The 15945-nt window shown below is 29.8% G+C and overlaps 1 protein-coding gene across 1 annotated transcript in view; it reads right to left on the bottom strand.

Annotated features, from left to right (window-relative positions):
- Positions 1-5874: 5874 nt before the first annotated feature.
- The window catches only part of LOC111030159 (netrin-B-like), a 71323-nt gene continuing 61252 nt past the window's right edge, over positions 5875-15945 (bottom strand). Inside the window, exons 3-7 of the mRNA XM_022309534.1 lie at positions 12046-12195; positions 11872-11982; positions 9279-9347; positions 6535-6709; positions 5875-6437 (exon numbers count right to left, since the gene is read on the bottom strand). Coding sequence (XP_022165226.1) covers positions 6293-6437; positions 6535-6709; positions 9279-9347; positions 11872-11982; positions 12046-12195 — 650 coding nt within the window. The 3' untranslated portion in view covers positions 5875-6292. The remainder of the gene's footprint in view (positions 6438-6534; positions 6710-9278; positions 9348-11871; positions 11983-12045; positions 12196-15945) is intronic.

The raw sequence follows: 15945 nt of genomic DNA on the forward strand, positions 1-15945 counted from the left end.
CAATAATTATGTTAAAATTATTTTTCTATATACCTTTTAATATTTATTGATATTCAAATGTTATTTTATTATGATTGTTAATCATTGGATATTTTTTAAAAATGAATAAAGTAATTCCAAAATTTTTATACTTATAAAATAATTAATTTTATTCTACCTACTTTATCTAAAATAATATCTCTAAACATTTTTCTCAACATTTAAAATCCAATAAAATTATGGAAAATAGAGATTCCATTTGAGTATTTGTAGTTCCTTGTTCAATAGTAAATTAAAATGGCAAGTCACAATAAAACCAAAAAAAAAATATTATTTAATTATTAGGTAGAAGTTAATATTAAAGGTTTTTAGATTCTAAGTGGAGCGATGAATGTATTGATGTTACAATGATGTGTTTTTTTATTTATTTACGTCTGTCTGTTATTGCGGTGATTCAGGGCAGCAAAAGTGCTTCAATTTTCTTCAACAGCAACTTTTCTGGTAAGAAAGTGAATCTAGGTGGTGTAATCAGGAGGTCAAAATCTAAAATTCCTATTAATTTTCTAAAGCGACAACTGACAAGAAAAACAAACAAAAAATTAAGGAAACCAGGAATTTTTACCCAAAACCAGTTTTCCAACACAGTTAACAGTAAAACTAAAACAAAAAGATACCAAAATCCAATAAAATAGAAAACCAAAAGAAATTATATCACGATAAAATAATAATAACTCTATATTGTCGAAAAATTGGTAATCCTGATAACTAATTGTGAAAAAAAGGTGAGTACGTAAGAACAAATTTTCGATTTGTAGATGTATTTTATAAAACTGTACGACTAGAGCATTACTTACTAGTTACTAATGGGTATTGCCGATATAGCTGTATGCCTATAGGTGTAGATATTTAATAAAAACATCTGTTAACAATATTATCACTCATACCATATTATATATCAACAGAGTTCTAAAAAATTTGAATCATATAATACAAATAATCCAATCCAATACTAAGGAAAGACAATAATTTCTGCTATATTGATATGGAAATGAACTATGAAGTACCTATGACTTATTATTTTCAATGAATAATTAATTATGTAACATTAGACGGTGACCGATGCTGATTTAAGTATGGGAAAAATTAAAAAAGTGCAGAAGCCAACCTTCTTAGGAACTTAAGCAAAAGGCAATAGTAATCGGCTAGAATGGAGAATAATTGGAGTTTTAAACATTCTTACGGGCTGTGAAAATAAAACAGTTCTATTACCTACAGTAAAATATTGTACTATTACATAGTACAGTTGGAGTGGGTTTAATAAATTTCTACCCTAAAAATTGAACTTATTTCACTGTAAATTATAGTAATAGACAATAGTATATATTTATATCATAAATTATCGTTATTAGCTGTTGAGTTAGTACCGACTTAAGTCCGTAGCATAAATAGGTACGCAATAGCTTAAAATGAATCCAAATATTTTGAAAATGTCATTGTGTATTATAGAGAAACATACTACACTACTACAGTAATACCCACTTAAACGTCCTGGTGAATATTATTTTTTAAATACAACAAAATAAGTATTAACTAATAACTAAAATCAAAATTCGTGATTCTGAAGTATTATTCAGTCTGCGCAATGAGTGTATTGTTATTTACAAATTTAAAATAGATTAAAATATTACAGTTTTTACAAAATTATGATAATTGTTCTTCAATGTCCAAAGACCAAAAGTAATTAGGTACAACATAGACTAGGTACTGGTAAATGAATAATGATAAATAATTAAAAACTGTTTTTAATTAGGTACCACCCCTCTATAACAATTATTGCATCTACGTATATAATAATCTATATATATATATAAAATCCAAATACCACTTAGTCACTGATCGCTGTTTCTCAAAAACTACGCAACGCACAAACTTGAAATTTGGAATAGAGGTTCTTCTCATATTTTCACTGTGCAACAAGAAAGGATTTTCAAAAATGTTGCGTATTAGTGGAGTAATTAACAATTATAATTATTCACCGCCAATACTAATGTGCGGCCCGCGGTTTTCTAGCTACCTTCAACTTATCTTTTTTGTCTGTTGTGTAGATAAGAATTGTTCCGAGAAGTTATAGGGATATATTGTAAATATGAGAAAAACAAAACCACAAACGGGCGAAGCCGGGTAATTCAGCTAATGTTTTAACAATGCACACCTAATAAATAAGAATATAATTAGTTATAAACTTATGAGTTATAACTTCTATGTAGGTAACTAATAAACACGGTCTATAATATTCTACCAGTGTAATAAATAATAATATTGTCATAGTCGGATAGTCCACATACTTTAATACTTGGTGTCGACAGTTGATGACATATATTGTCAAAACAATTTATTTTATAAAAATACACCCAACCCATATTTCATAAGTGTTGGGAGTGCGTTCAAGACACCACTGACAATATGACAACAAAATTGAGTAATTATTGTAATTACTGAGTAATTATTGAGTAATATTATTAACAATAATGCTTTGATCATATTTTACAATTTTAGAACTATAATATTTGATAGTATATCTACGACGCCGCGTGATCATCGTTTTACAATAAATTATTTAGGTAAAAATCAGTTAGGAAAATAGCTTTTTTCGATTTTGTTTGAATTATATTATTATTAAACTTTACCTATGAATGGAAAAATAGTATAATTATATAAAAATAGTTTGTAATTATCTTTCTCTACATATATTATATTATTATTATTATTATACCTGTAATCAAATCATTTATATATCATGATATTAAATTGCAGTAGTCATGACTGGTAAAAATAAAAAGTAATTAATAACAGGAAACTGCAATACTTGATGCTCGTTTATGTCCTTATCTTATTGAATATTATCGAGTTATAGAATAATAATGTAGTAGGTACTTCAGTAGGTACCAAATATATGTGAGAAATTAATTAAGATACTTAATCGATTTATCAATATTGATTTTGGTAACCACGGTAACGGATTGTCAGGACGGTGGACACAACGGGGATTCTATTCTTTGTATTTTGTATAGAACCCTAAAATTATAATTTCGTAAATGATGTATATTTAATACATTCAGCTTTTGTTTATCATGCTGGTTCACTTGGACTTGGCCAGTAGTACTTAAACTTATCATAGTGCTTTACTGCCTATTGAAGTGTCATAGTGATTTTAGCTTTTGCCACCACTCATTGTCAAATGGTGGAGGGGGAAGGGATGTGGCGAAACTAAAGCGTAAATGTCTTAGCATATTATTATAGCTTAAAGTGTTTTCAATTAACTTTTATAAATAGGTTTTTAAGAGGACATCGTTCCCACATGTGTCGTCTCTGTCTGACTAACGCATAGGTAACATGGAAAATATTTAGTTGAGAATTATCCATTTTATACTTTGGTATTTTAGATTCTGAGTGGAACGATGAATATATTGATTTTACAATCATGGGTATTTTTTTTTTTGTCTGTGAATACGAAAGTATAGTGATAATAATACTTCGATTTTCAACTTCAGTAGGTATCTTTTCCGATGGGCAGTAAATCTAGTTGGTGAAGATTTTGGTAAAATACTGTAGATACATGACATTTTCACTGAATAGCATATTAAAATTTTCCATACACCATACATTTTCAAACTATTTTGGCTCGTATTGAGTTATTTAAATAATTTTCAATTTTAAAAATTTTATTTTCTATAAATGTCAATAAAATGTTATTCGTTGAGTCTAAAAGTTTGAAAATTGAATACAAGGCTCCTCACACATTATTACAATATCAGTTAAAAAATATTAAAAAAATATAGTCAAGATTTTTTCATAAACATTCAAAGTTTAAAAATATAAAAAAAAATATATAAACACAGTTTTTTTCTCAGTTACTTTAAGTTCAAATTTGGACGAAATTACATATTAAAACCAAGAATAACAATTTTAGTTATTTTGTTGTAATTTAAAAATATTGTTCTTGAGTACCTACTTGAAACTTTTAGAGTATATTATTATAATTCACACACACAACTAGATTTTCAAATGCAATTTTTTCAACAAAAATTAATTATTTTTATCCCTATAATATCATAAAATCTACCTACTTAATAATTTTATATAGACTGATAGACCATCTTAGCTCAGAATCGTTTTTCGTATACAATGATACAATCGTCATATTCACATTTAACACATTCATTAATTATAGCCGAGCGTTACCTACTATTACCTGATTTTTAAATATTATAGTGAATTGACTTACTATAGTATTATACTATTTGAAGGTAAGATTGTTATTTATATATGGTCATATACTCATATGGATGACAACCTTGATCGATGGTTTGGACGTATGCCCACCCCGCAATTGTCAACATATATATTACTGCCCCGACGATGCAATTTTAGTCCATTGGGAGAAAGTGTATATTCACAGAAACATAATTAAGATGCATTGTTTTTTCACCAACTATTGTAATTTATAAAATATTTTTTTTTTGGTTTTTTGTTGTTTTTGGTGGTTGTATTACATTAAAATGCAACAATAACATAAAATAGCGAGAGGAAAATGTTGTGAAAACTGTTGTAACCACGAGAAACTTTTATTATTTGGATAAAAAAAAAAGATTATACATCATTCTACAGTGAAATTTTACAAATAAATTAGAGTGGTGGGGAAAATGATTAAAATGTACATAACACAAAATTAAATAACAAATATAATAATATATAAAAAAAATGTGTATTAATACAATTTGTTTCTTTTGCCTGCAAAAATTATTATTATTGAATAATTAAATTTTCATAATAATCATATTTACATTATGGTTTATTTTATGATAGTGGGTAAGTAGATAATTGTTAAAAAATATAAAATAAAATATGTTAAATAAAAACGGTTTTCATTTATAAATAAAAAATAAACAAAAATAAAATAATCGTACACTTTACAAGTATCAAACACGCAGTAAAGAAAAAAATAAGCGTATATATATTTATATATATAAAAATTGAAAACCAAGGTATCTTAAAACATAAATTAATAGGAATTACCGATGTTGTATAAGATACTAATTACTACTTATATTACGGACAACTATAATAATAATAATAATAATAATAATAATAATAATTTAATGATAATAAGGACTGAATATAATGTAGTTAAATATATTATTTTATGATAATATTATGGCATACACTTATTACATATATATTGTATATGCTATATAAATTTGAACACCAAAAACTCTAATGAGATGACTAAAGATTTTTTGATTTAGGTACTTATCAGTTAACTATGCGCAGTATATAGTATATGGGCGGGAGCCGACTAAAAGCGACACTTCTGCAGTGAACGATTCATGGACGACGCTGCTCATCCTATTCCAATGTGATGGTTGAACCATAGCAGGGTGTCTACATGTATTGTACACAAGGGGAAAGGGATTAGTTGATTCATTCTATTGAACACTAGGTTGTAGATAATAATTAATATTATTAGGTAAATAATTTATAAAATACTATCGTATAGTAATAATAATAATAATAATAATAATTTAATGGAATTGTTTATTATTGCTATAATATGCTTATAAATTTGTATGCGAACGCGCTAAGAGTACTTATTAGTACATATTTTATTAAAACATTTATGTATAGCCATTTAAGTATATGATAAAAATGTTCAATTATAATCATTTATATATTCATATACGAATAAACGAAAAACGTATACTCGACGCTAACCTAATGACTTAAGAGTTACAAAATACATGATATTAGTATCGGTAATATTGTGAATTATTTTAATATTTAACGTAATATTGAGAATGGAGAAATAAGTGGCCATACTATAAAATGTGTCTACTACCGGTTACGCCGTGTGTTCTTTCTATAGTACTCACACAATGTACACGCACACACATAACATTACACCGCACGTCGACGAATTAAAACGATTAACGTCTATATAGAAATAATAAATATTCGTGTTTGGCTGTATATATTATAATAATAATAATATATTACGGATGAAGAGTATCCTACCTACGTACCTACGTACCTAATATTGTAATAAGGACGAAAAGAACCATATAATAAGGGGAGACTCGTATCGTATATATTATTATTATAGAAGCCTGCAGGGAACGAGAAAGTTGGAGTAGTGATGGTGGTGGTGGGGGGGATGTTGGTGGTTCTGGTGAGTGATATATATATGTATATCTTAAAGGTGATTTCTCGCTGAGGGTATATATTGTAGTTTTTAATGACGTTTTTCCTTTTTTTTTTAATCGCAGTGTTGGGCCCGTCTCTGGAACCGCCGCATGCGGTTGTGCCACTCTTCTCGCCACTCGATCACTATCGATCTCTGCGTCAACACCAGTCCGTCGCGCCGTTCGCCGTCGTTCTCCTTGCCGAGGATCAGGTAAAGCCTATATGAGATGGAAAAAAATTAACATTCAATGCAATTACTCCAAACCGTCGTGAGCTATCCATGTAACAATTATATAATACAAAGGAAATATTCACCTTCCAGGCTTGATCTTGGGACACTTGCACTTCAGGTCGTTGTCGTGTATCCAGAATGTGGTCGGCCCCCTGCGAAGTCTCGACGCCTGGCCACGCTTGTACACTGACTGCACGTTCATCGTGAATTTGGCCCAGTTTTTAGACACTATCGGTTCCGACATTTTGCCCAGTATCGCTGTACAAAAAATGTGTGATATTATGTTGTCGTTATTATTGTTATCATTATTATTAGAAGTTATGCCGCATGCGGCATTCCGTGATTATAATAAATTCGTCTGGAAAATGTATTTCATTTAAACTTAAAACAAAGGTTGGTGAATCCCACCAGGTAACTATATTCGGCTTTTAAATGGTTACAGAAATGTCGGTATTGTCTTTTAAAAATCAAACATTTAAACATTTAAAGTGAATTCACCAACGTAAAACTCTCCAACAAACATAAAGGTAACAGTATAATACGTTGGAATTGCATGTACTACCTACTTATCTTAAATGTTTAAAAAATATCATTTCATTTAAATTGACTTAGTAATTTTTGAATCAATTAATTGTCACTGTCAAAATGACTAGCACCCTGTATTATTGTCTATAGTAAAAGATCACTAAACTACTTATCTGCATTTTTTTATAATATATACATAGGTATTAATCTTATTAATAATAATTTATTATATATAGGTATTTCTAAAAGTGTACAGGCAGTGAATGCTGTCCGCGGCGGTTGTCAAATACTCTTATGCATACTAACTTTTTAGTGTTTGATTATATAGTGAATACGTATTCATTATTATTATTATTTTTTATTATTATTTTATAAGATATATATGTTTTTATTTTATATACAATGTACATATATACATTTTGCCGAATACCTTTTCATCGTGTTTCGTCGCGTAGGAATTTTATACTTGTACGTATTGCCGTCGAGTTGATTGGTTTTCGTGAAAATGGTTTACCTTAAAAATTTAACCTGTTTTCGATGTTCAACAGTCGTAAAATGAAAACATTTTCCACTTAAATAGAATAAAGTCACATTTTATGAAATAAAATAAATTAACCTGTGAGTTTTTTGGGTATACTGTAATGCGGTTTCTATTTAAAACGTTAGTGGTAAAAAACTAAAGAAAAGTTATTATAAATATATATAACCAATAAATTACTTGAAAAATATTCTGCTTCAAGATAAGAAATTAAAAGTGTATATTGTACGAAAAAGTATAAAAAATTTAGGTTTGTAATGACTTAAAATTTTATAAAAAAACATTTTTTCTCATCTGATATGACGAATGTCAACTGTTAAAATAATCACTTTGTACAGATATAATGTTCAGAAAAAGTGAAATTCATAATAGTAGGCTATATCAGCCCCCAGAACGATTTATTTTCCTTAAACAACGTCTACCATTAATAATACAATATTATTATATGTATAATATATATGAGGTCAAATTTAATCTCATCAGTTTTATTCAAAAAGTATAGCTATTTTATAACAATGTTACGCATACAAAATATTGCTAACAATGCTAACCGAGTAAAAGTTAATTATCTTTATCATATTAGTTATTTAAATTGTTTTATAATTAAAATTCTGTTTCCTTAATTGATAAAAGAACAATCCAATATTACAACGACGAACGATCAGGTTGTTCTAAAACTATGCTATAAAAAATATGCTGTTTAAATCAAGTGCATTTAAATTACCTAATTATTAAGAGCACTAATCTAACCAGTGACCAATGTAACTTTGTTGCTATAAGAGTCCTTATATGATGCTCTGCACATCATAGTCGACTTTATAATACAAGAGGTCTCTTGAGTTATTGAAAACAAAATGATTCTGACAAGTTTTTGTTAAATCTCTTAAGATAATTAAAAATTTTAATTAAATTTAACAAAATCTAATTTTATCAACAAAAATATGACTATATAGATGCTCTATGGGTGTATACTGTATAGATGTATATGAGCGCACTAATTATATAGTTACAAGTATTATTTTAGATTGAAATTGTTATAAATATTATAAATTATGTTGTTTCAAATAAACCACATAATTAACGTTTAATGAATTCAATATTTTATTATCAATTTAAACATAATTTAAACATGTAATTTATACATGCCATTTTATATAGTCTGATGTCGGACAATACGCGAATATTTAATTTAAATGTTTACCTAATAATTGTCAGGTACTTTACGGTCGGTAATATAAAATTATCCGTAGACCCTAGTAGAATATTATTTTAATTTTAATTTAGATTTAAATTACAAATAAACCTTCGAGGCTAAGACAGTTCGGAGATGTACCCGTCGAGATAGTGTCTTTTATTGTTATTTTCCTGGTCTGTCTGTGTACTCGACAAGCGATTTATTATAGTACTATGTACAAGATAAACCTTATACCTGTAAAACTTGAGTAGGTAAAGAAAATTTACATTTTTACTTGATACGTAGGCACATATTACGTATACGTTTTTTTCTTCATATTTGTCGTGTTTAAAAACGCGTAAAAAGTTATTAAGCTATAGTTCTTCAATTGCTTTGTGTACGAACATTTAAAAAAAATCGTTTGTATATTATATATGTCTTTTTCAAGAACACCCGTGACTCCCGTTTGATGTTCGGTCCGCGTCTATCTCCTTTTATGTAACTTACAATTTAGTATTTACAACATAACCCTCGCGCCATTCGATCGTATAACTAGGTATGGAATCCTGTAAAAATAATAATTTACGTACCGTAATCTCTGCGGCAGTACTTGTTCAAATTTAGTCTCCTGGTTCCGGATCGACACTTGCCGCATTGATCTGTCGAACAAAAACATTTTTTATAATATAAGATAAAACGATTATCCCGGGTATCGTAATAAAACCATAAAAAAAGGAAACTATATAATATTGTATGTAGGTACAAGAATAGTTCGTTTGCCGATACCTAAAATACGTGCATTATGTGTATATTATATGTACAGTTAGAATTAAGTGTAAATATAATAGTATAAATAGTAAATACCTACCCAATATATGTGAAACACAACTATAGTAAATAATCATAATATCTGTGTGTTAAGTATTCGTTTACGAACGGTAAATACGAAAATCCGGCCGAAGACCACACTGTCGCACTAATCATTGGGATTAAGGTTTGGGTAGGGGATGATTTTATGATGAGTTTTTAATCTCAAAGAGGCGGCGTGCTTACACGTCGTTTGATGAACGTTACATTTTTTATTTTAATACTTATGTGTATATGTATAACGAACCTACACATATATTTGTCATGTATACATAATATAGACAGGCGACAGTCAAAACACAAAATATTTAATTCAGGCCACATAAACCTGTTGAACGGAGACCACCCCACACATAAAAGTGGATAAATTAATGGCCCAGTTATCACCGTCGCGGTAGGTTTAATGTTTCCGTGCTATCGTGTAATAACCCCTGCCCCTCCCACCAACGTAAATGTACCACCAACGCCACAGACGACACCGCATAATATAACAACTGTCAATCTCCTCATCGAATCGGTGTCGGGTTTCCGGCTCAAAACACTTGACGCCTTATCATCATAATAATATACACACACACACACACACCAACAGACTACGGCAAGTATATAAAAGTCATCTACAACAGTTGATGTATGATGAGTACCTGCGATCCACGAGGACCTTACACGTTTTTCGACGTCGTGCGCCACCACAAAATATCATACACACTCTCCGAATAATATTCTTATAAGTTTTAAATTGAAGATACATTTCGTCGAGTCTCTTATCGCTTTCGTTCTCCGTATATATAGCATCTTTCTCTGATACACACACGCCAACAACTATAATATGTATCCCCCGAGAGCGTTTTCGGAGAATCGTATCGCCGACGGTACATATATATGTATCGGTACGTCTATATTTTTATTATTCCGAGTGTTAAACCTGCAGCGCGGCAGTATAAGATAAAATGTCGTCTTCGCAGTTCGCGTAATGCGTTGCGGGCCAAGATCGAAAACCATCGGTTTTCTCCACACTAAAACGCATTTGATCTGCAGAGGGGCGAGGTGCACGCCACTTTATATATACGACCGTCGAGCACACACACGTTACACCGACGGTTGTTGGTCATTATACGTCTCCGGCCTCCCCTTAATGATAACATCTTCGCTAAATTGCGTACGGGCTTATTTATATTCGACTGTCTGCTAGCCAAGGAAGTTAACCCTCATCGTCTTCAACAATAACATCACTGTTATCTATATCAGCCTATTTATACCTCCTACAGACTACGCGCTCTACGCGGCCGAATCGAACATTTTTAATTGTCCGCTTGCTTATATTATGCACATTGTAAGCTTCGTTGAATGCGGTTACTCCCTTGATCCCAAGAAGTTTTTTCGTCTACTGCAGATATTAAAAACAAAAAATGTCACTGGTCACTTACAAATCTAAACTGGGAAATATTCTTCAGCGACCTGTCACTGTTTTCCGCTCTCACATACCCTGTATATTATTATGTAATACATAGTCTGCAAATGGGGGAAAAAATATTAAAACGTTATTAAAACACCTATGTATAAAATATATATATAATGTCTTGTTTTTTTCCTGCCATGCAGTAGTCGCTTTACGCATTCTTCATCCGTCGGCCGAGTAATGAGCGCCCGTAAGAAAAAGAATCGTGTTTATAGTGTTGCAGCTATCGCGATGAACGTGTTAAATTTTGTCGATTATCTTTTATTATTTTTTTTTTTTATAAAAAAAAGGGAATTTGACTTTGATAAATGGGATTCACACCCCTTGGTCTGTCGCACCGAGGCCGTAATCCATTAACGACTTGGACGTACCCGATTCGATCCGAACCTAGATATTTGGCCATGAATTCTTAAGTCCCGCAGGGACCATATCTCGAATGATTTTACTCGAATTAACATATAGCTGGTGGCCAAGAAAATGAAGAATTATACATTTTTTATAATATTAAATATAAAAACAGTATGATCAAACTGACGTTACTTGATAATCGGATGTACATATAACGCGAGATATATATTATTTTTTATTAAATGTTCAATATATTTTTTGTACAATAACATGTCACACGTTATTTTAGATTGTTGCAGGGCGAGATTTAAATTAAATTGTATTTTTTTTACTTTTATTTTGAGTGACAACATAATACTTTAATAAAAATACATATTTTAATTAAAAATACAAATCAGATTGAAAAAATTGATATGGGTATAAAAAATTCCAAAACCAGAACCAATGATACAATATTAAGTTAATAAGCATTGGATAGGTACAATTTTTATTAAATAAATATTAAATACCGTGGTGGTTATCTTCGTCATCTTCATCATAATCTCCTTCGTCTCCTCCTTCATTTCCTGCTGCACGAGCATCCGACGACATTTGGTTCACAAAAATCTTTGAAGGCAATTCTGTTAGGCAAATTAAATTAATGATAAACTAAAAGTTAATATCATAAAAATATTGAATTTTACTTATGCATGGTGCGATCTGCGATCTACTTTGTTGGTATCCTTTAGCGCATCTGTCGCATGTTATCCCGGTCACACCGTCTTTGCATGGACATTGGCCAGTAGTGTGATTGCATGTTTTACCGGATGCACCAACTGGATGACAGTTGCATGCTGAAAAATTGAATTAATAATCATATCATTTAACTTTTTCAAATGTATTTAAGTATAACATTTTATAACATAATAGAATCAAATGATGATGCAATTAATATAGAAGTCGATAACATCAGAGCCAATAGACCTACAATTATAAACAGTACTAATATCATAACATATTTTAACAAATTTAATATATTTTTTTTACATGTATCTGATAGCTGTATTAGATTAAAACCCTTTTAACATATAGTCGGCATTTAAACTAAAATTATATATGTATATATAAACATGTATAACCGAGATATTGTAAGTATACGGTTATGTTTTCCACGGAAAGGTATTTATTATTTAGTTAAAAATAAATAAGTTTAATGGTTAGTTTTTATTTAAATATATGTATTTCAATCACGAAAAAATATACCTACATAGTTTAAAGTTAATGTAATTGTAAAATCGTCAAAAGGTAGGGCTTAAAAACACATTTAAGAGAATGTATTTGCCAAGTCTTAACCAAAATCGATATATTTATGCGATAAATTTACAGAATCGTAATTTCAGAGGGGACCTGGGATAAGTATACGTATATCAGATAGGAGTTTTTTAAGGAGATGCTAAATCACCGGTGCCTCGAGGGATGAAAAAACGGTAACGGAGGGTAACTATAGTGAATCGAAAAGAATTGCACTAGTGGTGTCTAAATATACAGGTCCGAGTCTGGTAAAAGATATATTGCTGTTATCCTATGAACAGACAAACTAGAATATTCGACAAATGTACTGTAAAATTAGTTTCCACTGCGAGAATTTGGCTCGAAATCGCATTAATCCTTGGGCATAAGTTTCAAAAGTATTTGTTTTTAAATATTTAATTGCCAATCAGACGATTGGTGAATTTAATTCCCTGGAAAATTACCATAATGAATAGGATATTGTAGAAATTTTATGAACCGAATGAAATTAATTATTGTTAGAATTTCCTATAAGCCCTCCGGTTAGTTAGGGACACACCCGTCAAACACCCCAAAAACAATTTTAATAATGACGTCGCCTTTCACAATAACAATAAATAATAATAATTATATACTTTTCACAATTTCCAATTATTATATTGTGTTTTTATTTACAGCTAATATATATTTAGTAGCGTACTGCCAAAAATGTTATACCAAATAACATAATATTTTTATTTTCCCTTTGGGGCTGAAAATCTTGTTTGTAATCTACACATTAAAAAAAAATGATAAAATATAACAAGCTAATCAGAAATAGTTAAAATTTACACATAATGTATACATCATAACCACCTTCTTGTATTCTTCAGCGCACAATGTATACTGTATACCATTAAATATGCATATAAAATAAGTAGGTTGTATATTTAGCATTTTTTAATTGTATTCATAGGCCAAACATACTCTTTTCTTGGGTAATCATAATTTTGTTTACACCATAATAGTGCATAAACCAATTATTATTTTTTAATATTGTGTGTATTACATTTTATGATTGATTGTATAACATTATGTATACGTAACATAAAAAAGGTAATAGTTATAAGTAAAGAATTCATTATGAATATTATGCTTATTGTGTAATTTGTATTCATAAATTAAATTATTAAAATGTTAATCGAGCATAATATCCAAGGATAAAATAGTCGTACAAGAAAATGGCCATGTTAATAAAAAAAATCTAACGACAAAGATCCAATAGATATGAAATCAAATTCAAAATATTCAAGTACCTATAGGCAATAAAACTAAATAGAATAAAAAGAACCCAAACGAATTTTATGAGGTATAAGTTGATACTGTAAAGCGATTGGAGATAATTTTACCTAGCTCGTATTATAGACCATAAGAAAACATTTTACCCATTGTGTAATAACTAATGGGTGCACTGAGAGTGAATAACGTTTTAGAAGCAATTCTTAATATAATAAGAAAAATAATTGTATGATTGCTTATATTTTTATAAACAAATGTAGATACATTCTATGTCTACAAAGTGTATTATTTTAATAAGGTTGATAATAAATTTGTGGTTCTTTTTCTTTTTCTTCTGTTTATCCATGCGATTTTGTGTCTTTATTATTGTTGTTTCGAATTTTTTTATTACGGAATTTTTATTGTTAGATCTTTAATTCTAAATTCACAAAGTGAAAAAAATAATTTAATTTATAACACCTATAATGTTTATGTTTTGTGTTAAAGTTGGCAATTCGTGTAAGCAAATTATTATATATTTATATAACTACACAGTGCTACATCATAGGTAATACAACATAAAATAAAATCGTTGCCTTTGTATTTATATACTATTTGAAACATATTTTATATTATGTTATTCTAAGAAAGTACGTTTAACGTGTGAACGAATTGTGTTAATAACAAAACTTTTTTACGGTCAACAATATTATTATAATATAATTTGTTCCAAACGTAGTTTAATAAATAGCCAATCATTATCTCGTTTTTCAGACATTAATTTTTACAAACAAAGATTTTTGAAACGAATTTATTACAAAACCACCAAACAGTGTGAACCGCTTAATTGACTGCACCTACGGACTGTCATGGCTCCCCGCGTTGCTGCAATTGATTTACAGACAGAACTATTATTGCATCAATATTATAAGCATGAGTAGGTATACTGTATAGAATGGATCTAGTATTGACGTTGTGTACGTGCAATCACACACACATACACAATATACCTATACATAATATACAGTATATATAATACATTGAGGGAAATATATATATATATATGTATACAGTGCTGAACATTTTAATCGTCAGTTTACTCTAGACATATTTATCTCGTCTGAGATAATTTTTTTGAAATACCTATATCAAGTATATTTTTGTTTGGGGAAAAAAATAGTTACAATAATCTTTTTCTAAGAATTTTGCTTTGAAAGGATCGTTTCTGTCGGTTGCAGATGAATACAACGTTGTCTGTGACTACACGCGACGACGAGACAAGACAGGAAATATAGGCAGCAAAATTAGTTTACAGTTCAAAAGGTTCAGTAGCAAAGCAAACACAACTAAAAGGTGAAAGCGATCGGATACGAGTGTAATATACTACCCCCTTTAAGACTTTTTAATAAATCCGTTCATCCCTTCGGAGAAACGAAAGTGTGCGCAATTAATACTTTGAAGGCAAAAAATAAAAATAAGTGACGTTGCTACACATTTGCATCATTATCGCCCAAAGCGATGTTACACAATTTGTCGGGGAGGTTTCGAAAGACATTTCGAAGTTTTGCATTTTGTGTTGGAGTGTTTCCGCGTAGCTCGAGGGCCTACTCACCATATAGAAAATAAAATATGCATACATTATGATGAATAATATAGTTATGGATGCGTACGCATATACGTTTTCCGGTTATTATATTATTTATCTGACTTAAAAAAAGTTTATTAGTATATTATTACACGTTTGCCTGCACGTCAAAGCTGTATTGTTTCGTTACCGTTAGTTTATTTTCTTGTCAAATATGATTACGTAAATTATAGGCTTCGAGATCATTAATATTAAAAACGACAATCAATCATAAACGATTATTGAGTATTCACGTTTTCTCCAACTAACTTTTCCACTGTATGTATTATACGCGTCGGACGGATATCAAACGCCCGGAGATATTTTATAGATGATAAATAAAACATTTTATTGGTACGATAATTATTATTAGAACGAACAACAACAATCAATGACGGCGGGCTGCCGTGCTACCGATGGCCACTTTCCGCCG

Source organism: Myzus persicae, unplaced genomic scaffold (assembly GCF_001856785.1).
Source record: "Myzus persicae strain clone G006 unplaced genomic scaffold, MPER_G0061.0, whole genome shotgun sequence".
In the NCBI taxonomy this organism is placed as follows: Eukaryota; Metazoa; Arthropoda; class Insecta; order Hemiptera; family Aphididae; genus Myzus; species Myzus persicae.